The sequence below is a fragment of the Triturus cristatus genome, chromosome 6 (assembly GCF_964204655.1).
Source record: "Triturus cristatus chromosome 6, aTriCri1.1, whole genome shotgun sequence".
In the NCBI taxonomy this organism is placed as follows: Eukaryota; Metazoa; Chordata; class Amphibia; order Caudata; family Salamandridae; genus Triturus; species Triturus cristatus.
Window position 1 is genome coordinate 5254344 of NC_140589.1, and position 27726 is coordinate 5282069.

The 27726-nt window shown below is 45.4% G+C and overlaps 1 protein-coding gene across 1 annotated transcript in view; it reads left to right on the forward strand.

Annotated features, from left to right (window-relative positions):
• The first annotated feature begins 1121 nt into the window (after window positions 1-1121).
• Window positions 1122-27726, forward strand: part of LOC146813622 (extracellular calcium-sensing receptor-like) — a 183349-nt gene continuing 156744 nt past the window's right edge. The window contains exons 1-2 of the mRNA XM_085609099.1: window positions 1122-1138; window positions 2860-3151. Of these exons, the coding sequence (XP_085465225.1) occupies window positions 1122-1138; window positions 2860-3151 (309 nt within the window). The remainder of the gene's footprint in view (window positions 1139-2859; window positions 3152-27726) is intronic.

Below are 27726 nucleotides of genomic sequence, written 5' to 3' on the forward strand. Positions count from 1 at the left end.
ATTGGTATATTCTTCAGTTTTCCTAACTGATTATTGGAAAGACATGATTGATTTGAAATCCATACGGGGTACCAAAAATTGGCAGGTGCGGGGAACTGAATCATTGCATCGTGTGTGTTTGATAGAGTCACGGCTGCTGTTCTTGAATCAGACAGTGCAGCAAACTACATGTTTTGGTTTAGCTGCTGCTAAGAATTTAGATTTTCCCTCATTTCCGTCATTAGCAGCTTATGACGGCTGGCAGCGATATACAAATTATTCTATAGAGGGCTTACAAGGTATGGTCCTCAATGGACCCACATATCATCCACTCTTGTTCCCTTGAGATGGTTAATTTGGCTGCTCGGTAATAATGCTTGCCAGTTGCGTGTTTCATATTCAACAGGGGGGGTTACACTCAGAAGGCCCGACCCTCGATTTCCACAAACACACACAGTAGCTACATATTCTGTGGGTAAATTGTGTCAACAGTGGTTGGGACAGTCATCGTTATCATCTGTGAAACAGCATCTATCACGTTTAAATAGAGACATTGATCTGGCAGATTTCCTTTTAGGTCCATGGTCTCCTTGTCTAAAGTGTTTTGCATATGCGGCATATAATGAAATCTGGAAGCTGTCCCAACTGGAAGCAGCTTTAAGGTTGTGACAACTAGATCAAGACAACTTGCGTAAAGGTTTGGATGTGGTAGACAACAGCATTAATACTTTGTCTTCTCATACTTACACTCTGGACAATATTGTTTCTTCGGTTATTGACATTGTGCAGAATGATGTATCTGTTTTGTATCATGGTAAAAATCAGTTGCGTATGTGATGCAATTTGGCTGGACTTTGCAAACATTGAAAAATGGGAAAGTGCCTTGCAACTATTTTAACACAACCACCAAGTTTTTACCTTTTAATTTGAACGAAAAACCTTAGTCCGTCTGTATCAATAATTGAACTTGCTCAAGTCTATTTTCTCACATTAAGTTTTGGGCTTCGCACGTTTCTATATTTCTTGATACTTTTTTGCGTCTATATTTTCACTTCTTTGTCTCCCAGACGTTTTTAAAATCTGTAACTTAGATTTTATTCATCTCTAATGAGTACAGTCTCTGTTTAATTATAATGAGAACAATGAATTTGCTCTTATGGTGAGAGATGGTGAGAGATGAAGTGATGTTCATTCTAATTAATTGTTGTGTATGACTATAGAATTTAACAGAATATTTGTTCAGAATGTGCACATTGAGGGGAATTTATGTATTCTTTTGACTCTCTTAATGGCAACTTTCTTGTATTCATAGTGAACTATCACGTTGAAACTCTACCTAGCACTGGGGACTTTCTCTGCTCGGGTCAGGTCAATCGTTTGTCACACATTTTTTGGTTTCTATGATGTATAAACAAAAACTTTTTTCTGGGCTGTCACTAAGGGTGATGCACTTGGATGTATAGTCATCACCAATTGTCACATGGATTTTATTGTCTGATGTTGAAATCGTTTATTGTGTATTTTTCCAGCCCTTAAGAAGTCTTGGGTGTTGACCTTGACGAAATACGTGTCGGCTGGGCATAGTGACCTACAATAAGCTTATGAACACAAATCATCTGGAGTGTTCTAAATGTATTATTGTGTTTTGGAAGTTGGACTGTAATGAACATTACAGCATTCTAATGTGGATTTAAACTTGATTTAAACTTGGATTTAAACTATTTGTCCTCACTCAAGCAAGTGTGTGCACAGGCACATCAAGTACATATTGTGGGTTTTTTTTGGCCCTTTTGAAGGGTTGAGGGCTTTCCCTTTGCTTGTAGCACCACACTGATACTGGAAATGTGTAAACTTTGCGTGATTCTGAGAGGCATCGTCGCATTCCGCATTACTAATAGCCCATTAGTTTGTTTGCAACAAATAGAAAGAGAGCGACACTTCTCAGGACTGTCTGTGCATGAATCTGTCCCTTCATACTATAAAACAATCCTGCCTACAACGCAGACACCCCTGCACCATGACACAAGGGGGCCTGCGCTGGTGCTAGGCATTCAAAGGTTTGCCAGCACTAGGAAAGGAAAGGAATGTCCAGTATAATTTTAAATACAGTGCTTTCCTGCCCCTTCTCTTGCATGCAGCACAGCACAGCACAGCAAGGTGTTTTGCTGCGTTGCGCTGTTTGAACAAATTATAAATATAGGCCGCAGTATTTAACCTGTAGGTGGCGAGCATACATTCACTGTGTGGTGAGAGCTTACCAGCTGACAGCACAGAGTTCAATCCTCAGATGGATAAATAAAAGTGGTTAATTTCCTTCCTGGGAATGGAAAACTAACGGTGCTAGGGAGTGTAACTACTGCCAACCGCTATTCAGATTGGTTGCCAAAAAGCCAATCGGAGGCGTTGGAAAGTAAAGATGAGCTCTGAATGTTTTAGAGAGTTTGGTTTGCTGATTCAGTCAGGGTGGCTTCTGTGTTAAGACTGTTCTGATTGGCTGCTGGCCCTTGTATATAGTCTGCCTGTGATTGGATAGATGAGCTGGGACTATTCCCTTCTATTGCAGCAGTCCATGGCTTGCGGAGAGATTCCTTCCATGACTTTTCCTGTCATCTGAAGTTATGCTAGAGTGGGCCTTTTTTCCAGATTGTCCACATCTAGACAGACACTGATGCATTTTGCTCATCCTATCCCAGAACTAGACAGAACATGAAAAGGGAAGCTGCACTAGTCTTGATAGAAGACATTTTATGACATGCAAACAAATACCTCTCCTATATAGAGCCTTTTTTATTGTTCCTATCCTTATTTGCTAAAGCCGTAATTTTATTTAGATTTATTGTGAAAAATCAATAATTTTATTCTATGTTATCCACTCTTTAGGGCTACCTTGCAGACCGTTGTGAATGGCCTGGTCTTCATCTACGCCGTTGAGGAGATTAACAGAAACCCGACTCTCTTACCAAACCTCACGCTGGGGTACCATTTATTTGACTCCTGTGCTAGTGAGATGAAAGCTCTCCAGAGCACGCTGAGCATCATGTCCCAGCAAAGCGAGCCAGTTCCAAACTACAGGTGTGGGAGCGAAGGTGCCCTGGTGGGTTTCATCGGAGACACATTCTCATCAACGACCTACTCCATGGCCCAACTCCTGGCACTCTACAAGTATCCACAGGTAGGAGGATGCTTTACTTCAACTCTTTTATTATGTTTTTTGAGGAGGGAGTCTAACCTCACCTGCCGCAGACATCAGAGCTTTGATATTGCATATAAAATTATGGTCAAGATGCAAAACCTGCCAAGAAACTGACAAGGTGTCAATTACACCAACTAGGCTTTTCCTTTGAGAGGAGAATCCCATATGATGAAGCATGTCACCTTTGGCGAGTGAGGGATTTCTTCCTGAAAAGGGAATTTCCCACAGCTAGGTCTGTGTGTTATAGTTTGTGCTTCATTACAATCCTATATTCACTAATATTCTGCACGAAATAGACCCAAGGATTTTGTACGTGTGTTTTGTCAATTAGACCAACCAGTATCCTGTAACCTTGGGCCGGATTCAGTAATTTCAAAGTTCTTCTGCTCGTCTTGTAGATCCTGTTTCTTCCACAGAGCCATATTGCAGGGGCACATTTGGAAGTGGAGGTCGGTTTTCATCCAATGTACCTTTGTGGTGTGGTTGCCTAGAGTAAGGGAGTTAGTAACAATTTGCATTTTAACATTTCTGATGTCCATTTGGCCCCACAATATAGACAAGGGGGTCAGTAACTACGGGTAAGTGGATTTATTACAGCTTGATAAGTAATCAGTAAATAGGTGAAAGAAAAGGTATTATGGACATGAAGCATTACAACAAGTAGGGGGGTGTGGCCAGGCCACTGACCAAGATGGCAACGCGGCACTAAAGCTCCGTCGGACACCGCCAGATAATCCACACTATCCCCATATTATTCTGCTTTGAACCGTGATTTCACTGCACCATCCGACAGCGGACCGAACTGTGCCCACGGCGATGCTTTTGTTGGGGCGCAAGAAGCTACTGACGCAGTTTTTTCAGCTGCTGGAGATTTGAGGGACTTGACTCGCCTGGGCTGCGATCAGCCCTATCATCCCAGCGGCCTGCCTGAGAGTGTCCCAGAGACCGTGACCACCAGCTTCCTGGTACACACGGTGAAGTTTGCGGTAAGAGAGCCGGGTGCGGACATTTCTTTGCGCCCTCCCTCCCCCCGGTTGTAATCGTCCCCAGTTACGCAGCAGCCTAGTCTGCCTCGGCAGGGTGCTGTGCCACACGCACCTGCATATCTCGGAGGACCTGCCGGGAGAGGGCCCGCAGGCGGGCCTAGGAGGCGACCACCCAGTCACCGCAGGGGCGTTAGTGGGGAGGTGAGCTGAAGATATAGCCGCGTCCCACACCCCGCTGCCCCGTGCTGTGTTCCAGTACTCCAGCTGGCCCATTACATCACGAAACCCAGCAGGCCCAGCGAGGCATATTGCCGGGAAAAGTAGGGCCCAGAACTGCCCATGAGACCGTCCTACCCGCATCCGCCAAGTGGCTTTATTCTGCACAGCTGCACAACGTTGAAGTGCTCCCCTGGACTAGACAGTTGCCCCCCTCTTACAGTCGGATCGCTTTTGCTGAGTCAGCCCGCCAGCACATGAGTGGCGCTATCTGCTTGCGGGCATGCACCCCCAGTAAGCTTGATTTGGGGGGTATGCATTTACAGTGGCTCTCCCCCCATGCCCCCATGAGCTGCATAACGGGCTTATCCAATATCCAGGTGAAACTCTTGGGGTGGAGGAACGCCGCTCCAGCTCACAACAGTACCGCAAGATTGGGCCTGTCCCGGTCAGCCTGGTTCCATAGTTCATACGTGCCGTGGCCTCCGGCGCACAGCGGTTTTAACATTCTGGGGCCTCAGTGGTTTTCTTAACTGGGACAGCCTAATCCAGTGCATGGCGGTGTTTCCCGCACCGATTCTGGGCTTAAAATTGCCGGCGGTGCCTGATGGACTCTGAGATCTGTTTTTTTTTTGTTAATCCTTGTTTGCTTTGCGGCACTGCCTCCACCACGTACCGGCTCATCTTTGCCAGACATCACCTTCCTGTTGGCTCCCCTGCGGGTGGATTGTAGCCTTTTCGCAGGGCCTGCCTGGGTATTTACACAACCACTCTGTGAATCACTGTTTATATGCTGGCCGGGGTGCTTCATTATTCAGAGTTGTGTAGGGCGTTCCCTACCATCCACATTCTAGTTCCCTGACCGCCCCACGCATGGGCATGGGCCGCAGAGACCCTAAACAAAAGACCCTACCATTTGAAAAGGTAGCTCGGAAGACGCAAGACGGGTGCCCAGAAATGGCAGAAGGTGGTCAGGATTCTGTACACAGCGGGGACCCGACAGCCCAGTCAGCATCGCTATTACAGGAAATGAGGGCGGGCTTTAGAGCTCTGGACGGGTGATTTGACACCCTAGATAAAAGGGTCGAGAGCCTGGGGGCCAAGATCCAGGTTCATGGCAGACGTTTAGATGTCTCGGAGGCCAGGATCTCCGACATCGAAGATGGCAAGGCACAATCCCCTAATAGGTTAGAACGCGTTGATCGCATTCTCAAGGATGTGGCCATTAAAAACGAGGACCTTGAAGCACGCAGCCGGCGTAATAATATACGCATTTTAGGGGTTTGTGAATCAGGGAACACTGGGCGCATCGACCTCTTTGTTGAGTCCGTCCTCATCGACATGTTTGGTAGGGTGTCATTCACCCCTGGCTTTGTAGTGGAGCGGGCACACCGTACATTGGGCCCCAGACCCAACCCGGGCTGTCCCCGTAGGCCCATTATTGCCCGGATCATGAACTACCGTGACCATGACACTGCCCTACGCCTTGCAAAGGAGCGTGGTGACACTTCATGGCAGGGTTAAAAACTGGCGCTCTACCCTGATTTCACAATAATGGTGCAGTAAGCCTGCCGTAAATACAATGGGGCCAAGGCCGCCCTTCGAAACTTGGCCCTAAAATAGGGCATGCTTTAGCCTGCACGGTTCCGGGTGGACATCAACGGCCGGGTTCGCATTTTCAACACACCTACAGAAGTACAGGAGTTCTGCCATTCGTATAAACAGAACAATAGCCAGATATGGGCAGGCGGTGCGGGGCCCTCCCCCCATGCAGCGGCTCCAAAGCAAGCATTGAACTGTTTTATAACAACGACACTGGCTAATGGTCAAGGATTATGCACTAATGCATATTGGTGTAGTGTGATTTCTTGGGATAATTTAATATGTAGACAGGTATTATATTCAACAGCTGGGCATCTGACGTGGCGTTGCTGCCCCTCACGGTGTACGCCATTGGCATGTTTCTCTCGAAGCAGGTGCATCATTCTGTTTATATCTTGTTCCAACTTGGATGTTTCCATGATGGTACATTTTGTTGTCTTGTGGGGTTTTGTCCTCACTATACGGGAAGTGAGGCTGGGTGTGGGGTGGGGGGTAGGTTAGGCTTCATACAAAAATGTTCTTGTTTAATCACTGCTCTGCTCACTGTACTATTTGCTTTTTCGTTATGGCTTATTGACTTCAACAAATTAACCAAGCACATTAGATGGCCAAGTTATGTAATGTAAGCAGCCCCTCTGGTTTGTCCCTACTTTCTTGGAACATTAGGGGGCATATTAACAAGGAACAGGGAAAATTAACGCTAAGGGCGCTTAGCGTTAATTTTTTTAACGCCCGCTATCGCTGGATAATATCGCCTGGTTATCGCGTTACTAACAACGCTAACCGCCTAGGCGATAAAAAATCCAGCGATAGCGGCATTTTGGGAGGTTATCGCTGGTAATGCAGCGATAAAACTACAAGGATAGGGATATCCTTGTTGATAGCCCATAGTGGACTTAGCCATATAATCCACCTCCCATTGGATTACATGGCTAAGTCTGAAAATTAGCAGACATAAAAGAGCAGCGTTAACCGTGGTTAGCGCTGCTTTTTTTGTCTCTAACAGGGTTAGTGTGAAGCTTGATAATAGGAGAAATGTCGCTTAGCGACATTTCTCCTATTATTTTGCTCTGGCACGCCCACTTTGCATCTCATTAGAGATGCAAAGGGAAGCGTAGTGAAAAAGGGTGCTAACATGCGATTTTGTATGTTAGCACCCTGTTGTTGATAGGGCGATATTTTTATCTCCACTTCTTTGGCTTTTAAAGCCAAAAAAGCAGAGATAACGCCCTTGTTAATATGCCCCTTGGGGTCTTAACAACACCCGGAAACGAAAACATGTTAATCATTATCTCCAACGGCACAATGTAGATATCGCATTTTTACAGGAGTTGCATTTACCCAACTCTGATTCCACTCAATTTGCCCTGGGTTGGGGGCGGCACAGAAACTTCTTCAATTTTAGCAACTACGCTAGTGGTGCCACCATTCTGATCCATAAACGGGTGCCATTCCACTTACATGCATGGATTGGCAACAGTGATGGTCGTTACACGATAGTAACTGGGAAACTGATGGGCCACACTATGGCACTAATCTGTGTTTATGCCCCGAACATTGACTGTCCCGAATTTCTCCACTCCTTTCATGCCCAACACGCAAAGCACCATCAGTTAGTCTAGTTGTTGGGGAGATTTCAACATACTCTTAAATCCTGCATTGGATAGCACCTCCACTTTCCCTGGCACCAAACCACGATCACATCGGGCCCTCCTGGACCTCTACAAAAAAATTCCCTTGTTGACATATGGCGCCAGCGCAATCACTCCACGATAACCTACTCGCATTGCTCGGGCCAACATAATACATGGACGCGGATCGACTACTGGTTCCTATCTCAGAACATTTGTACCTGGTATCATTCTGTAATAACTCTCCCTAGAACACCCTCTGACCATTCCCCCATACTCCTCCATCTCATGGTCCCAAGACCAGACGGATATGAGCGGCAATGGCGTTTTCCGGGTCGGGCCCTCAATGATGACTTATTTTACTCTGAGTTGCGGTAGGCCATTGTAGACTGTTTTAGCATAAACACGGGCTCAGTGGACACTTGAGCGGTATTGTGAGAGTCTTATAAAGCCTGCATTCAGGGTGTCTGCATCTGCAAACACGCTGGAGTGCTCAAAGACCTTCGAGTGACTCTCACTCGCTTAGAGCAAGAACTTGCCGCATTGGACTGTTATTCCCTCCTTTGCCCCGGTCCAGACACACCGAAGAGTCGGCTTGCCCTCCTCACTCAATACAGAGACTCCACTGACCATGAGATTCTTTTTCTTGGCAAATACCAAATAGCTTGCTGATATGGGAAGTGTGAGAGACCCGACCACACACTGATGCAGATGCTTAGGCCCCCATATAGCAAAGCATATTTCATGACTTTGCGATCCCCCAACGGTCACATGCTCACTGACTCTGTTGAGATCCTGGATTGTTTTGGGGAATTTTACACCACACTGTACACTTCTAGGGCCGTGAGAGACTCCAAGGCTCAGGAAGATTATCTGTCCGAGATCGCAGTGGTATATTTAGAAAAACACATGCAGGAATTCCTGTCTGAGACCTTTTCTGAAGAGGAGATTATTGACGCAATTGAGGCCCTCAGGGGCTCCACTGCGCCGGGCCTTGATGGCTTCACTGGGGATTTTTATAAATCCTACAAGGATCTACTTGCACCTCGACTGCTTGAGATTTATGCAGAAGCCCTTGAGAGGAAAATATTACCTCCTACACTTCGGGAAGCGGTCATCATTTTGTTTCCTAAACCTGATAGGAACCCGACACTGTGCAGCTCATATCGACCTTTATCGCTACTCAATCTGGATTACAAAATTCTGGCCAAAATGATTGCCCTCCGTTTGTTGCAATTGATGGAGATTATTTTTTCACCCGCTCAGTCGGGATTTGTCCCTCACAGATCTACTTCTTTAAACCTCAGGACACTGTTTGCTATTCTGCATAGAATTAACACCTGCTAGAAGTGTCTTTAATCTTTAAAAATCAAACCGCGACATTCTCCATAGGCTATAATGGAGATCCCGATAGCAGCTATTTCCACTGCACGTGCTTAAAGTCTGCTATGAGCAGGATTTCCCTGAGACGTTGAGTGTTGGCACCTTTGTTTGTCTGCACATCTCCCTAAGCTCAGCAAAGGAGAGACTATCATATTTGTCGACTGGGACCCTTAAAGACATGTCTAGTGTAGTGGTACTGGTGTATCTACCTACACTAGGTGTGGCCTACTGAACCCTTTCTTGAGATGTAGTCAAGGTGTGCTAAACCCTCTACACACAACTCCTAAGTTCAGTAGAACTTATTATATTCTAAGCTTGAATTTATATGTACCTTTAGTACCAAGTGGCTTTCACTGTAGAAATTAAATTTGTTATCTGGTAAAACAATGGCAAGCTTGAATCCCACCGATGCACACCAATGTGAGAAGTTGGCCTGGCATATGCTGTCCTCTCGTTATAGATAGGTCAGATCAAATGTGCTCAGATACTTGGCTGAGGTCAATCTATCTATGAGCTCATCTGCTCTGGGAATTGGGTTAGCATCAGTCTTAGTGACTGCATTGAGTCCCCTGTAGTCAACACAGAACCTCATCTCTCTTTTACCATCCTGGGTGTGAGGTTTTGGTACAAGGACTACTGGGCTAGCCCAAGGGCTATCTGAGGGCTCAATCACTCCTACTTCCAACATATTTTGGACTTCTGTCCTTATGCAGTCCCTGACATGGTCAGGTTGCCTGTAAATTTTATTCTTGACAGGCAGACTGTCCCCAGTGTCCACTTCATGAGTGCACCAGGGGTCTGACTTGGGGTCAGAGAAAACATATGTCTGTAAGACTGAAGAACTTGTCTACACGACCCTGACCAGTGGGGAAATTGTGCTTTGGCCCATTATTGAGCCAACCACCAAGCAGCAATTGTTCCAAAGATCAGCACCCTAGCCACTTTCACCTTCCCAGCTTGCGTACCTCCCTCAGGACAGAGTCACTATCCCTGTAAGAGGCGGAAGATAAGTGGCCCGTGGGCTCCCTTTTACGCACTCCATTTTGCTGCCTCCCGCGGTTGCTTGTTTCTCAACTTGTGGGCCCTAGCGGAGGACAATCTCGACATCTAAGAGTTCCCCTGGTTGCTCTAGGCCTGCTCTACCGTATCCCCAAAGGAGACCCCTCACAGACCTCGTGGGTCTGCAACAGTAGCTGATTTGTCAATCTTGTGTGGGTTGCGGTTGCCAAGGCTTAGTGGATCCAATCCGGACACTAAGACCGCAGCGACCTTCATCCGACGTGGAACAGTTGCCCTCCAGAAGCTGGCCTTCCTTGAAGCCTCCCGGAGTCCGTGGCTGCAGATCCAAGCTACACCTCTTTCCACTTGAAGCACCAGACATTGAAGGGCTCTTTCCTTTGAGCTCCCTGGTCACTGTGCCGTGACCCAGACTTTGTCCCCTCTGCTTTCAGGTTCTTCTCTTCAAGATCTACAACTTCATTCTTCACGACATCATCAACGCTTTTGGCTAGCAGCAGTTTTCTACTTTTCCCATTGAAAATCAGTCCGCGACCCGACATCGAAAACGACCTATGCACCCGGCTTCCCTGGGGCAGGTAACAGTGGTACCTCGGTACTCTCGTGGTAGTGGGTTCCTCAAAGGCTTAACTCTAAGCCCTTAACTTTGAACTCCTGCTAGAAGTATCTTTAATCTTTAAAAATAAAACCGCGACATTCTCCCTAGGCTATAATGGAGATCCCGATAACAGCTATTTCCACTGCACGCGCCTCCCGTGGGTCCCCTTCCTCATAACTGTGGGTGGATTCTGAAGGGGCCAGCGATCCTATATGCCCTAGGCATTGTCTGTAGAATTGTCGTGGTTCTTATACCACTTTTTTAGTATATGGTTTGGTCCCCCCCTGGGGCCCAGTGATTCCACTGCTATTTATTGTAACTATAAATGCTTGTTTGAATTGTAACTTTACCTCTAGCCACATAAAGAGACTTGTGGGATTCTGTCTAGAATAAATACATATATTTTATATATATACCTGTGTGGACTACTCTTTCATTTGGTTATTCAAGAGGTTATTATGGTAAAACAATAAGCTTAACACTCCTTCAAGACTTACCCTGAAGGCTGCTCTCCACAGCTACCACTAGGATAGCTTTCTTTAAAGGTTGTCTTAAACCTATCATCAATAAGAGTAGAATTGGACTGGTGCAAGGTATCCCCTATAACTAGAGGACAGCATAGGCCAGGCCAACTTCTCACAAGAATGTATATTATACCAGTGAAAACACACAGAATTGACCCGTCCAGACCTCACTACTGTTTGAAATGTGGTGCACCACATGCTGACTTCACGCATCTCTTTTGGACATGTAATAAAATACAGTCTTATTGGGAAGCTGTACATCGGACGTTGGGCAATATGCTTGATTTGACACTAGTTCCCATTTCGGAGGTGGCTCTACTGGGGTACGTGGTAACATTTCCCAAAGGTATTCGGAGATTTGCAGCTATACGTTTAATGTTATCAAAAAGAGAAATTGCCATCAATTGGGGTTGTAAAAGGACCCCCACTCTTCAAGGTTGGTTAAAAGACATTTGGGGTCTGCTCAGGAGCCACTTGACTGCAGATCACCTAGCAGCTGGGTCACAATTGGCACAAGGTAGAACCCCTACTGGGGTGGGGTGATTTCCCTCTATGCGGTACATGGGACAATGACGGCTTTACCACTCTTTAGGCAAATGTTTTGATTGCTTTAGACACTCCTTAATTTGAGGCTATTTTTGCGGAAGTTCGGGTTGGTGGGAATTCTGTAATGTGGTCCTCTGGGGTGGGATATGGAAGAACCATCAGGAAGGTCGTAACACTTGACAGATGTTTTTACATCTTTTGGATTGGATGTCTAGATTTCATTTAATCATTGTTGCATACGACATGATACCAACAGTGAGCACTCATGTTGATTCTGATGTAATGTCGAGAAATGGTAAATAAAGTTTTTTTTAAAAAGCATTACAATGAGTAAACTAATGCATCGGTGAGGATTGTGGCGAGACAACAGAGGCCAATAAAGAGCGCAGTTGGAATAACCCGAATACAAAAGAATACAATTCAATGTTCAGCTGAAAGACTCGGCTCCTCCTTCCTCACCACGAATAAAGCTAAGAGTCGTCTAGTGGGAATTCCAAATCTAAATTTGGGTGTAGGTGTCGTAGTGTGAGCGGACACAGTGCACCTCACACAGGATGTCTTGTGTTATCTGCTTTGTGGCTGTACGTTTATGCTGAATAGCATCCTTTGCCGAAAATTACTCCATCTCATTGGACACAAATTGCACTCCATTATCGGAGACAATTTCTTTGGGACAACCTTCCCTCATAAACCACTTCTTTAAAGATTTAATATCAGCATACGTTGTAGGCTCCTACATGAAATCTACCTCCCACCACTTGCTGTAGTGATCCACTATAACTCAAGCAGACTTGGATATTTGTGGTAAAATGTTGAATGGACCTATGAAATCGATAGCCAATTTTGACCACGCCCCAAAAGGTAACACACTGGGCTGTAGGGTCATGGTCTCAATCTTCTATGCTTTTGTCACTATTAGCACACATGACAAATGTTCTAACATTGGCAACTATCTCAGAGTCCATACCAGGCCACCAATAACTCTCTCTGATCTTCCATTTAGCAATGGTTTGTTCCAGGTGACCCTCATGACAATCAAAATAATCTTGTCTTAACCCACTCGAGGGAATTACCTTATCAAGTCCAATAGGCATTCCATTCTTTTCAACCGACAATTCATAAGCCCCCTTGACATACGTCTGTAATCCAACAGGAACAGACTTCTCTTTAGGCCATCCCTGTGTCCCCCATTTATTTACACATACCAGAACCTGCCATACTGTAATTCCACTCTTCCTCAGTGAATGCATTACCCTCGCACACTTCTGCACTCGCTATCAGACACTCTTCATCCTCTTTACCCTCGCATACATCTGCACTCGCTATCAGGCACTCTTCACCCTCTTTACCCTCGCATACATCTGCACTCGCTATCAGGCACTCTTCATCCTCTTTACCCTCGCATACATCTGCACTCGCTATCAGGCACTCTTCACCCTCTTCATCCCAATTAATAGGCTGACCTTGGTCATTTATGGAAGATCGCTATAAATAATCTGCCTGGAAATGTTTTCCCCAGAGATGTATTCTTTGATAAAATCATTAAGTAACAATCTAGAAGTTAGGGGCATATTTACAAGAGTTGCCACTAAGCCGAATTTTCGTTGCTTAGCTGTATTTTTACAATAGATTGTTACATGGCGTTGGGATCAGCTAGTGGCTGTGAATAAATTGTGGCTAAGTCTCCAGCAGATTGCAGAAAAAAGCAGCAGCCAGGACCAAGTTCAGCACAAGTCAACCACCCCCCACCCCCAACCCACCTAACAGTCAGGACGACCCACCAGAGTCCCAGGGGGAAAGGAGATGCAGAATCAGGGACGGGGAGGGGGAGGGGGAGGCCCGGGGGTCGTGTTGGGCCAAGGCCTAGCACCTACGGGTTGTGCACATCGTGCCATGAGCAATCCCTGCAGTGTGGTAGACCCACATTGCTGAGGACACCGCACAAGACTGGTGGAGGACTCCACTAACTGTCTCAAGTCACTGCTATTGGCCGTTGGTGGCAGCGGGTGACAGAGGCACGGGGTCTGTTTAGGCCAAGGCTCGGGTGTGCAGCTTGATCTGCTGTTGCTCGCTGGGGCATGGGGAAACGTGGACTCTGGTTGCCACTGTTAGATGAGAGGGGGTGTCAGGGTGGTGCTGTCTTTCCTTGCCCCCAGGTAGTGAGCTCTTGTGTGTACAGTGGATTTCCATTGGTGCTGCTTGAACGAAGATTCCTGGCTAGCATACACCTGACCGGAGGAGAGGGGCCCGCTGACCACGCTGCACTGCACCGCATGTCATAGATAGTGCCTAGGCATCTGGTGCAACGATGGCCGACTGCACACGGGGTTGGTGTTGACACCTGGCTGCTCCTCCTTGTTTGTGAACCTAGAAGTTGGGGGTTGCTGGCTGCTGGAGCAGGTGACAGTGGACACCCTGGAACAAACGCGTACTTCCCTTGTTGGCCGCATCGACAAAATCACAGTTTAGATGCAGTTGCATATTCTGAGACATGCTTGCTTTATCTACTGCCAGCAGGTGAACTTTCCCCATTCTTTGTTGTAGAGCGGGTTCATCGAGTGATGGGCGTGTCGTCTACTGCCAGGGACAGGTCCTAAACTCTTTATCTTCCGCCTCTTACAGGGATAGTGACTCTGTCCTGAGGGAGGTACGCAAGCTGGGAAGGTGAAAGTGGCTAACACCACAATACTTTTCTTCCCTGACTACGCCACAGGGTTCAGAGGCAGAGGGTATTGTCTCTAGTGGTTGAGCGACACCTCCGAGAGTTGGGAATCAAATACTCCCTTCTCGTCCCGGCAAGGCTGCAAGTGGTCTCAGATGGTAACATGTGATTCGTTGTCGCCGCTGAACAGGTCTGGACCTGGCTGGAGTCTTCTGGTCAACAGGTGCTGCGGACAGGGAGTGAAGGATCTGTGCAACAAGTTGTCATTGGTGGAGCCAGTTGTAGTGGAAGGCAAAGGGAGGAGCTGAGGCCCCCGCCACAACTACAAGCCACCACCAATCTGGAGCAGATTATACAAGAGAGGCGGAAGCTGCTGCATGTGGCGGCAACAATGTACAAATGCATTCAGATACATGATCGCAACACTTCCCCTGAACCCAGAATGCTTCCCTAGTGGCGATGGCTCCACTGCAACATGGCCATCTGGTGCAGAGTCCGTTCGGCCCCTGGAAGTGACTCCTCAGATGGCAGATGACCTTATTTAAGGTTGACTAGTTGTACATCTCTCCTTCTTCCACAGTTACATTTCTCCTCTTTTTTCCTTTTTCTATGTTGCCTAGGAGTTAGATTATTTTTTGGATTATACCAGGCTGGAAGAATACTGGCCGCAGAAAGGAAAATAGCCCCATAGAACTTTTAAGGATGGCACACACACATGAATCGAAGCTAGCACTAACCTTATGTGAACAGCCCGAAATGAATAATCGCCCTGGTAATTCTGCTGTCAGAGCCAAGAGGGGTGCCCAGCCCAGTCTCTTCCGGGCACCGACGGGTGCAGATGGGCCCGCCCTTCGCCCGAGCTTTGCACGGCCTGCAGCACAATTAGAAAGAGGAAATCACCTGGATTGATTGACTTTGTACATGAAGGTGTCCATTCTTGCACAACATAAATCAACTCTGCAAGGCAAGCAACCTTGCATGATGTGGTAAGGGTGCCTGTGTTGGCGCATTGCAGCCATTTTGTGCCAACATAGGGGTAAAAGACAGGACTGCGCCCTATCTTATTGATAGTGGGCATTCATGCACTTTTGTATTGTCATAGGGCAGTGCAGCAAGGCTCCTTGCAGAGCTGTCCAGTACCAAAACCTCTTAAATGAGGCCCCAAGTGTGTTTGCACCATTTCTAAGACCCGGTATTTACTGGTGTTAAAAAACTGACTCTAATTGGACTTAGCTGCATTTTTTTTCCATTTAGCGACTTACAAAGAAATCCTTGTGATTATTGGGTTGTGTGTTTTGTGGGAGGTTTTTACCTGGGAATGCCTACCTTGCTTCTCACTTTCAGTAAGCCACGCTAACAGAAGTGGCACTAGGAAAAATTAACATTATAGCTACAAAAATGCCGCTAACTAGAGTTAGCAGCAACTTGTAATTATGGCGGTAAAAAAAGCTGCTGTAACGTCAAAAAATTAACGTTACAATGGCGGTAAGCCCTTGTAAATATGCCCCTTAGTCTGGCCAGTCTAGGCGTATGAACCCTGGTGACGGTCCCACTGAGTATATTCACTAATGGCTCATGGAATGTTTTGAACGTGAATTTTCTCCCCAAAAAAGAAACACTTGAAACGTTCCACTGCCCACAGCAGGCTGAAGAACCTTATGGGTCTGGCGGCGCAGAGTACGCCTTAATCTCCTGAGTTCACCTGCTTTGTCGAACAGAGACACGGGACACTCCGTTAGGCGTAGAAGATCAGATTTATTAGCTGCAGCTAAGTACAGTTGTCCCAGAAGTACACTCGGTATGTTCTCAGGAGACTGCCACTTTACTTCGTGGCGCACAATCTTTTATAACATACAGATTCACAAAGAACACTCCCAATGCATACAGGGTCAACCAATGAGAAGAATGTGAAAACAAGATATTAAGTAACTCGAATAAGCCCCTCTCCCAACTGTGTTTGTCACCTTTCCCCACAAGTTAATCAGTGGTAGTGTTTATAAGTCGACTTGCAGGTGGCAGGACACATTTGTATGGCCTACAGGACAGTTGTGAAATGAGAGAATACGAGTAAAGAATAGAGAAGGCCAGAGGATAAGATAAATTAAGGAAAGAATGGTGCGAACCAACAGATAGTTGAAACAGGGATCAGCCAGACCAGACGAGGATTAGTGGAGTCGGCCGGACCCTGACACCAGCTATAAACAGAGGCAGGAGGTTATTTGACACGTTCCAGTAGGATGAGGAAAAACAACTCTTCATTCACCGTGCCGCCTGAGTGGGGCAACACAAAATGGCAGAAAGACACAAAATGGTGGCTAAATACGAACGAGATCGGAAACTGAATTACCTCAAGGCTAACAGTTCTTTTTCGATGACTGAACAAACCTTCTTGTGAGAAGGTGGCCTGTTATATGCTGTCCACTAGTTCTAGTGGGCACCTTGTATCAGTCCAAACAACCCCTTATGTTGATAGGTTAAAGACAACCTTTATTGAAAGCTATCCTAGTGGTAGCTATGCAGAGCAGCCTTCAGGCTAAGTCTTGAAGGAATGTAAAGCAGCTTGTTTTACCAGTCTATAATCTCTTGAATGATCAAATGAAAAGACAACCACACCAGCTATATATTTAAAATATATGTATTTAGGTTAACACACACCCCTCTAGTCTCTTTATGAGACTGGAGTTCGAAGTTCGATGGCAATCACCAGTAATAGCACAAATACACGTTTGGGCCCTAGGGGCGTACCAAACCATATACTAAAAAAGTGGTATAAGAACCACAACTGTACTAAACACAAGGCCTAGAGCCTGTAGAATAGCTGGGACCCCAAGGAACCACCCAAGGTAGTGACACAGGGGACCCATTGGGACTGTATGCAGTCTGAGAACACAACCGCGGGTTCCCGTTATCTTCTATGGGCAATGTCGTGGTTTGAAATTTAAAGATTAGGGGCACTTCTAATCGAGTCAGGACCAAACCCTTTTGGACTTAAGAAGTTCTAGGGCGAGCATCCACGTGAGCACCAGAGTACTCGTGTTACCTCACCCAGGGAAGCCGGGTGCATAGATGTCTTTTGGTGTCGGGTCGCGTCGTCGATTTCAATGGAAGCCTGCAAAGAACTCCTGATGCCGTGAAAAGCAGAAGTGTCCGAGGAGATCCATGCCTTGATCTAGGATGGAAGGAACCTGAACGCAGAGGGTACAGAGTCTGGGTCACTTGCCAGTGACCGAGGGCAGGATGGACCAATGCCCACAGATGTCGGGTGCTTCAGCTGAGTTGACGGGTGTCTTGACTCTTCAGCCACGAGGTCCAGGAGGTGTCGACGAAGTCCATGAGCCGGATTCGAGCTGTCCCACAAAGACTGTCGAGTGCTGCGGTGTCGGCGACCAGATGGGACCCAACAAGCCTTGGCAACGGCAAGTCACTGGAATTCAGAGAAAGGACTGCGGTGCAGACCAGCAAGGTCTGAGGGACTCACCCAGCAAGGGTAAGCAAGGGCACATCTGGAGCAATCAGGAAAGCTCAAGCAGAAAAGGAGTTGCCTTCGTGGGGACCTGCTAGCCAACGGGCTAGTGATCGCGAAGGAGCCTCAAGCGGTTGCACTTGAAACTGGGCTCGGGTCACTCGTGGAGTGGAGGCCAACAACACTCTTCGGTGCAGGAGGTGCTCAAGGCTGGTGCTACTCGGAGCCCAAAGCACAACTTCGAGGAGGACCAGGAAGATAGTGTTGCTGCAAAAGTTCACGGTGTCCAGGGGTCACATTCCACGTCACCCACGATAGCCACGGGCCTCAGCTTTGCTGTGGACTCAGGGTAGCCTCGGGGAAGTCTGGAAATCCACCTCTGGTGATGCAAAGACTTCGGTGTCTGGCGGGAGCTTCAGCGATGCAGACCGGTCAGTTGCTTCTTTGGTGCCTGCCAAGCAGGGGAGTCACTCCTTGACCCCAAGGGAGATTTCTTCTAGTCAGAATACAAAGTCGAAGGTCCAAGATATATCTTGCAGAGTTTCGCCCAGGGTAATCTAAAGAGCTAGGGACTGGATTCCTATACTTATAGTAAGTTTAGGGGATGGACTAACTCTAAGGCCCCACCTATGAGTTGGCTTGGAAAGAGGGGTGGTAACACCCATTTCCTTTGTCCAGTTTCATGCCAGAGCAGGGGCAGGTAGCCCCTGCAGCCGGTTTGAGCTGGTCCATGCACAAGGACACCAAGTGTGCCCCCAGTGCAGGACTTCAAAGCACCAGACAGTGCTCCCGCCCAGACCCAATACACATCTGCCTGTCTTTGGAGATGGTTACACCTCCCCTCGACAGGAAACCTATTGTCCAGACCTCCCTTGCCGGAGTTTCAGTCAGCAGCAGGAGGCCAGACCCGTGTCTGTGGCAGAGGCTTCCATTTTGTGATGCCAGGGCTCAGGAAAGTCCTACCGGGTTTAGCCAGTGTGAACATGTCTCTCCCTCTAGAAGGGTGGAATGCTACCCCCGCCACCAGAATTGGCGGTGGGTAGTATTCCAAAGCATTTGAAACCAAACACAACATGTTTTGATGCAGCCATTCCAAAGTTAGCATCTTCCGCGAGGTTATAATGCACTTAGAGTATATGGTATGGCTGTATCACAGAACAGCTATAAGGAAGTATTTCCGAAAGCTGCAGAGGGGCTCAGCTCATGCTTGGGCATCCTCTCACACAAAACCAAGCACTCTGCCTTCAGGATTGTCAAGGCCTGCCATAGGAGTGGCTTATAGGTTTATATGTGTCTGTATAGGGTAGTGATATAGGTAGCTGAAGTGTCCTTTCTTCAATAGAGTTGTGCAGCATATAACAAAGACCAGTAGTCTTCACTCTTTTAGTGGATTTATTGTAGATAACAGGATACACTGGAGTACAGATGTAGAGGGCTCAAGGTGGTAGCTTCAACTGCCTGTCAAGCCATTCCAGTCCCTGGCGCAAACATTCTAACCAAGTATTACATAGAATACATTGACAAGCACAAAGTAACATTCCAACATTTTTATGTAAATGAAGTGCACCGAGAAATAATGCACAGACACCACATATCTCCCTCTTATCAAAAAATGGAAATACCGCACATTATAACACAGTGAACGATATGCTTACTGAACATACCTACTAGGAATCCTCTTAACTCTTGAACTCCTTCTAACATCAGAGAAACTCTGACCCCCATTTACAACTGATTTATGAGCAGAATTGATTCTGGCCAAACGACCAAAATTCCACCACTGTCCATCCTCTAATTTTGCACTGTTGCCTTTAATTGTGACTATACGTGCAGGATCCCTGAATTTTGATTTACCTTTTTGTAGCATCAAAGGATCCTTGACACGAACTAGATCACCAACAACAAATTTGACTTCTTTTTTTGAAACAGGCAAATCTAGTTTATTACATCTACTAACACTGGCTTCATCACTACGATTTTTAGCAATGGATGAATTTTTTGCAACATCACATTTATTGTCGAAACAGTTCAACTTCCAGAACGGATTGAGTGTGGACACCACTTTCCCCCCTCTCATCAATTCAAAAGCAACCCAACCCGATACAGATTGAGGAGTGGTTCTATATGCCCATACCACATATCTGATGGCAGACTCACAATCTACTTTAGCTTTGAAAGCACTCTGAATACATTCAACTAGAACCCTATTGAATCTTTCAACTTTTCCGTTCGCCTGAGGAAAATACAAGGGAGTGCGTAGATGTTTGATACCCATCATTGATAAAAAAATCTTGCATGAGTTGAGAGGTAAACTGAACCCCATTATCTGTAAGTAATTCCTCAGGAGTGCCCTCTCTGCTGAATACGTCCTGGAGAAATCGAATGACAGATTTTGTATTAGGCTCAGAGACACCTCTGACCTCCACCCCCCTGGAGAAGTGGTCAATTAAAACTATGAAATATTTCATGCAATTAGGGAGAACATGAAATGGCCCAAGAAAATCTATAGCTACCTTTTGCCATACTTTGTTGGGAGAAATTGAGGGTTTGGGAGATGGAGAATTCGTAACCAAGTGTTTGTCACTGTGTGAACATTGAGTACAGTTATTAACATCACGGTCTACAGAAGGCCACCAAAAATCATTACGGATCCTCCGTTTGGTGGCAGTCATACCTAAATGACCAGAATGTGCAGTTTCTAATATTCTTTGTCGGAAGAGCGCGCTGTATGAAATTGATTATAGAAGGATAATTAAATTATCTTTTTAGCGTTCGGCTGCACACATTGTCAGCTTCAAAGTAGATAGAAACTGCTGTGTTTACATTCAGAGATGTAGTGAAAGTCTCAACGCTTGAATGCACATGTAGTGGAACAGACGCTGATGATGATATTTTAATAATAAACAGGCTTGAATTCCTTTCGCTCTAATGCCTTTCACCTTTGTTAGATCGTGGTGAGATCAAAGTGCAGGGAATTATTCTTTGAAATCTGTGGCATTCTTTGAAATGGAAACGCGAGCTGAAGGACAAACAGCAGGCTGATATTCATTCAAATGAAAGAATGTTCGATGATGCACGAGCAACAGCGTGTGTTGTTTTTGAAATGAAAACAAGCAACAAGGGCATTTGCGCAGTCAATTAATAATACGTGGAAATGCCACATAAGTCGGATAATGGAAGTAAGAGCGAGGCGGATGAGGTTATTTGTTTTTTTATTAAAGTTGAACTTGCAGCATCTGAGATAAGTACAAGGAAACGGAGCTGTAAATGTCTATATATTCTGGATTGAAATGAACCAGTTGATTAGGAAATTAGTCCTTGAGCCCTCAAAAGTAATATGGAGCAAGAGAAGTAACAGTACCTTTTTGAAGTAGCAATGCAGAAAGATTCTTCAAAAAAAATTCTCATCCCAAGCTTGTCGCCAAAATTGAAGTGTCCTTTCTTCAATAGAGTTGTGCAGCATATAACATAGACCAGTCGTCTTCACTATTTTAGTGGATTTATTGTAGATAACAGGATACACTGGAGTACAGATGTAGAGGGCTCAAGGTGGTAGCTTCAACTGCCTGTCAAGCCATTCCAGTCCCTGGCCCAAACATTCTAACCAAGTATTACATAGAATACATTGACAAGCACAAAGTAACATTCCAACATTTTTATGCAAATGAAGTGCACCGAGAAATAATGCACAGACACCACAGTAGCCTATACCACTGTAAAGGGTGCAAGCACACCCTTACCCAGGTTGCAGTAGCAGACCTGTGGTGCCATTTTGGAGTGCTTCCCAGGGGTGGCATAACACATGCTTCAGCCCCTGGTAGGCCTCTGAGGTACCTATGCCCTAGGTACATAGTATACCATATACTAGGGGCTTATAAGGCACTCCAGAATCCAATTAGAAATGTACCTAATGTACATGGAAACCATTTTACAGAGATAGCAGATAGACTTCGGCCCTGAATAGCAGGGTCCCAGTCCAACTAAGTCATAAACCAGCAAAACACCAGGAAAAAAGTGGGGGCAACCATATAGTCAGATTCCACCTTCCTACACTTCTCATTTTCCTTCAGAGACCTTGAAACAGACCCCAGGCAACTTCTCTTCCAGATCTACTCTTTTGGGCTAACGTGGCTCCCAACCCTTCATTACTCATCAACCATAACAATGCATTCCTTTGGGCAATCGAAAGACGCCAATGTTCCGTCTGTTTCCATGACTTGCTTGAGTGAAGCAAGCTCCTCCTGACGTGCGTCGCTCCACTCAAACACCTTCCATTTTTGAGTATGTCTCATAAATTTGGAGAAAACAACTTTCAATTCATTTTACTGATCAGATAAGACTCTATAAAGCATCAATTTAGGTGCCACCATAGTGAGGAGAAAAAGAGAGAATTGATACATGGGGATACTAAGCACTCCTTATGTAGCCCATCTTGCAAGTGACTTCCTAAGAAGGGCTGTTTGTTGTTATACCAACACCTTGCACAACTCTAGACAGGGCGCAGTACCCTTCAAACTCACAATGTGTGATCCTGGGCAGGTGTCTGCATTCTCTGAGGCTGTGGCTTTATTGCCTCACTGATCCTATCCAGGGCCCTCTACTCACGTGCACCCTATGTACTCCTACGCCCGCATCAAGCTATCACAGGATCTTCCAATGCCGCCATAGGCTAGGCCAGCTCTGTGTGACTCTAACCATGTTCAGTGACTTGAGTCTCTCTTTCTCAATCTTTGCCTGCTCCGTTTGTGGCTACCTCAACTGTATACTTCTGAAAGTGTGGCAAGTTAGCCATGGAAGTCTTGCTATCATTTTGCCCAAATGTAGGAATTGACCTGGCAACAGCGAGAATCAGGAAAACCCCCCTAGAAGTCCTACGGTGAGTTTTTGTGATTCACCATTAAAGAATACTTCCAGATTCATTGAGATCTTCTTGTCAGTCAGGTGGACACCAATGCAGAGGCTCTCAAGAAATGATTTATGTGTTGCCGCGGCCAGGGCGACTTACTCCAGACTCTGGTATCACGGTTCGATCCCCGGCGCCGGCGGCAGAATAGCCCAACACCATGTGACTCTGGGCAATAGCTTGCTTAATCTTCCTGACGGCCCCCAGCGCCTAGAGAGCCTTACGGGTGACTGTTCGCGCTTTACAAATGTGGATTATTACAAATGTGGATTATTATTTTACAGCGACGCTTCATCAATGATCTTCTTTTAATCTGGGAAGGTGAACAAAATGAGCTGAGAATCTTTCTAAAATCACTTGACAACAATCCTCAAAAGCTCAAATTTAGTTATAAAATAGGCACCAGCGACATCAACTTTTTGGACATCGGCCTCTATACTGAAAACAGTAAAACCTGTACAAAAGTACATAGGGGCATATCAGCAACGAGGCGATTTAAAATTTACGCCGCTTTTGCGTCCGTTTTTGGGCGAAAAGCGGCAATAATTTTATCGCCTAATCAGCAAGGTCACGCTATCGTGTGAAACCTTGCATGAGCGCCCGGATTCTTAACGCCCAGCTTTGCATCTCTAATGAGATGCAAAGTGGGCGTTCCTGACCTGACATGACTGGAGAAATGTCGCTAAGCGACATTTCTCCTATCATCAAAACCCACGCTATGAAGCATAGCAGCAAGAAAAGTAGCGATAACCCCTGTTATCGCTACTTTCCCTACGCCTGCTTCAGGACTGATTTAGCCATGATATCCTAGGGAAGGTGGATATCATGGCAAAGTATGTGAGGCCCTATCATCAAGCTAACGCCAAACTATGTGAGTTTATCGCTGGGTTTCCAGCGATAATCTCACGCTTGGCAGTTAGCGCTAGGATTTTTATCGCTTTTGAGATGAGCGTTGCTAATAGCACGCTATCTCAGCGATAAAAATATACGTTAGCCGGGATAATTATCCTAGCGCTAAGTGCGCCTAGCGATAATTATCGCTGGTTGTTGCTGATATGCCCCTTAGAAAGCCAACTATCTGTAAAAGCATTCTTTCGCAAACAGGGCACATCCAAATGCTCTAAAATGGAAAGGGTCCTATGGGCTATTCTTGAGAGTAAAAAGGAATTGATCTGAGTAAAAGGATTTTGAAAGTCAGGTAAAGGAGATATGCCAGAGATTCAGAAGATGTAGATGTCCCATTTTAGTACCAAAAGATGTCTGGAAACAGGCAGGACCTATTGATCCCCAAGAAAGTGGAAGCTCTGACAGAAGAAATGATGATTAGACACATTATGGACTTCAACAATTCAGAAAAGGGAATCAAGATATTGATTAGAAATAATTGGAGCATTTTGAAGAAAGATGAGGATTTAAGACCACACTTATCAGACATCCAATCATCACATACAGGGAAACATCGTCACTAGGTGATATCCTTATTCGGAGCTGAATGGCCAATCAAATACAAGAGTCAACCAAGTGGTTATTGTCTAAAAATGAGGCTTTTACAAGTGTCAGAAGTGTAAAGCCTGTGTTGTGGGTGACAATGGAACTGTATTTGTACTATCTGATGGATGCACTTGAAAGATCAAAGAATCTTCCCCTCCTCTAGCACATATGTGCAATCTCCAATAAGGACTTTGTACACGTGATCACGAAACATATCTAGGAAGAACATAAAGATGATAGGAGTGGTTCATGCTTCTATGGAATTCAACATATACCAGCGAATCCTAGAGGGGGAGATCACAAACTGTTCTCTAGGAGAGACGAATCAATATGGATTATCATGATCAGAACCGAAACACGATTGGGTCCAAACACAGATGCCGAGCTTTACATCCACCTTTAAGTTCTGTAGAGTCAGTACCTATGATGATCCTGCTGTTCTATATAACAGTATAATTTCATACGGTAATATAGGTGTTTTATCCCTTTAAGATGAATGATGCTGTGGCATAAGGCATGGGATTTCACTGGTACCTGTCTCACCACAAACAGAGGTACACCTCCACCGTATTGGAGTCGCATTGCACTGATCTGCTCCTCTCCCTCTTTTTTCTACCCTTTTCCCTTCCTCGCAATTTTTTTTACTCTTCTTTTTCTCTATTCTTTGCTCTCTTCTGATTATTCCCTGCTCTCAACAGGTGGCTGAAACTACTGCCGAGTCATTCTCCATGAAATGATTGATGTACAATCCGGATGCATGGAGTTTTTTCAATTTTAATATGAATCTCAAGGTTCTTTCCGTCCACTGTGCAATAATTCTATCTCAATTCCAGCTGTCTTGTCTCAGTGGGTATTTATATGAAGCCATTGTCAGGACTGTGGAGTATGCATACTATTACAATGCTCACGCAGTCAATGCAAGTGGGTTATACATACATGGGGGCTATTGTTTTCATCTCGATAATGCTTACATAAAACACGCAAAGCACTTTTGTGTATACAGGTTTTTACAGATTGCTAACATGGAGATCGTTTGGTTGTTTATACCCCATAGATATCTTTGCAAGTATCGCCCCCCCCCCCCCCTTTTCCCTGAGATTGAGTCCATCGAGGATATATCCATATTTGGGAGAACACTGGCTGGTATCCAGCTAAGAACAATGACTTTCAGGTTGTGTGCAACGATATTGAAATGACTATATGATTGTTTAATGACAATACATCATTTCAATGGAGGGCCGTCAAGCCTACGTATAAGTGAATGTTTAGATGCTGTAATATTTGTGACACTGACGTTTTGGGTGAAATATTCTGATCTGATCGAGCCAGTCAACAGAGCACTCTAGAAAGAACCTTAATCACTTTTTGTATTTCTGACAGTCTGTGCATATAATGAAACAATATTCTTGTCCAGTTGTTATGTTAAATTGAAAATGACTGATTTAGAGCTGTACGTACTGGTAAAGGACGCTCTGTGAACATATGGACGACTCTGCAGTCTTCAAGATGCGCCATAAGTACTGGAAACCAAGACGGTATTGTGTCTGGTCCTTGGGTACTTGACCGGGTCAAAAGAGGCTCAGCTCAGTCATGTCCGGTTTATCAAGGTCTTTTCAAGATTTCTATTTATGATTCACATGGAATATAATGTGTGTGAAAAAATGAATCCTATCTAGGCTGCAATGGATGGGGAACTATTGCACCTTTGGATGTGATATATTCATTGGAAGCATTAATGTTGCTGTGAATAAGGCTTGGGTGCTTTACCAGGCTGAAAAATCACATAAAAAAACTACCAGAATACTGTGGTAAATGTGGTAAGATACGTTATATGAGAAGCAGATCATGAGGGGGGCTTAAGGAGGAGTGCATTAGGACTAATTAAAACATAATATTTTCAACATGTTGTAAGATCTTCAAAACAGAGATGTGAGCGAGTATATGTGTGTTTTTGTTCGTGTGTATGTGAAAATCCCAGGTGTTACCGACAGACACCTCACTATATCCAATCGAAAGCACCTGTACCCAACTATTTACCACAGAATACATTTTTTAGGGGGAGTGTAACACCCCAAACACCCCCGAGCTACGCCCCTGGGAGTGGTATGGCATGTTATAGGGTGTGTGAAACTGTCATAGAGTGACATACCGTGTAGTGACACAGAGAGGAGTACAGTGTTATATAGTGGAGTGAGGTAGAATAGAATAGGGTGTGGTACAATGTGCTACAGTGGAGTGGCATTTAGTGTTGTCAAAGTTAGTTCCATAGAGTGCGTTAAGTGTAGCCGTGTACAGTGGAGTGGCATAGAGAGGGATAGTATAGAGCACAGGTCTTCAAACTGAGGGTCGCGACCCCTGGGGGGCGTGGATGGGTTCCCAGGGGGCGCAAAGGCCTCTGCAAGCACATGTAAATGAAGACGCCTGGAAGTGCAGCGATGCTTATTTGCTGCATTTCCAGGCTGTCTTCATTTCCTCCGAAGCCCTCAGAGTGCCGTGGGGCCAGAGGTCAGTGGGTGCGCTGCTGGGGGCTCGGCTGGGCCGTCTCTGGAGTCTTATTAAGACTCCAACATGCCCCAGTTTTTCACAGGTCTTTAAAGACCATTTAAATACCTTTGGAAACTGGTTACGGAGGCTTAGTTTTTTTTCTTTTTCCAGTACCCCCTGGGCCCCGACTCTGCCTCTCCCTTTCATTTGTATTTTAAATTTACTGCTGTAGTGTGAAAATGCATTTCATGAAAAGGAATATAAAAAAGGGTTGCCAATAGAAAAAATGCCAGCCATGTATGTTTAAAGAGCCTGCAAAGACCTTGCTTTGACACTAAATAGGGTCTTAAATAAAAACGGATGTACTCATGTGTAATGTGACTTCCTGTCTGTTCCTTTTATTTTCAGTCATGAATGATTCAGGCACCCCTAGAACACATTTAAAGGGGCTTTATATTTGCTTTTCGAAGTACGCACACATAAGTGCTGAAAATAGGGCTTTAGGTGACTGTTTATTTTTGTACCGTCGGCAACATCAAAATAATGAGCTGGCAACCCTAATCATAAGACTGGACGTTTGTTGCAGGATCAGCACATTATTGATTTCCTTCACCCTCGATTCCCTGATTAATTCCATAGTAGCAATAGTTTAACTTATATCTGAAACTCTACGCCCCATCAATAACATGCTGATTAACTTCAAGTGTCTGGGAATTCACCCTGCGTTCAGACAACTCACTCCTCATTCTCACCCTTCACTTTCACGCTCACCCTGCACTCACAGCGCATAGTTATGGTTTTCCCGCATTTGCCACATAATCCATCATCTGCTGCATAATTTGCAGATTGAAAAATGAAGCAACACGTTACCTCACAGTGGAAGGCCCTTTCTAAAGGTTGACTGGTCACCTTTCTGTTGCTTATTGCTATATGTGGGTGTTAATGTGGTACTTATGAGGGGCAATAAAGGCCAGGACAATGTTAACAAGTGTAAAAATAGCAAAATAGTGCAGTAATGCTATCACAAAATATACAGCATAATTTGCCT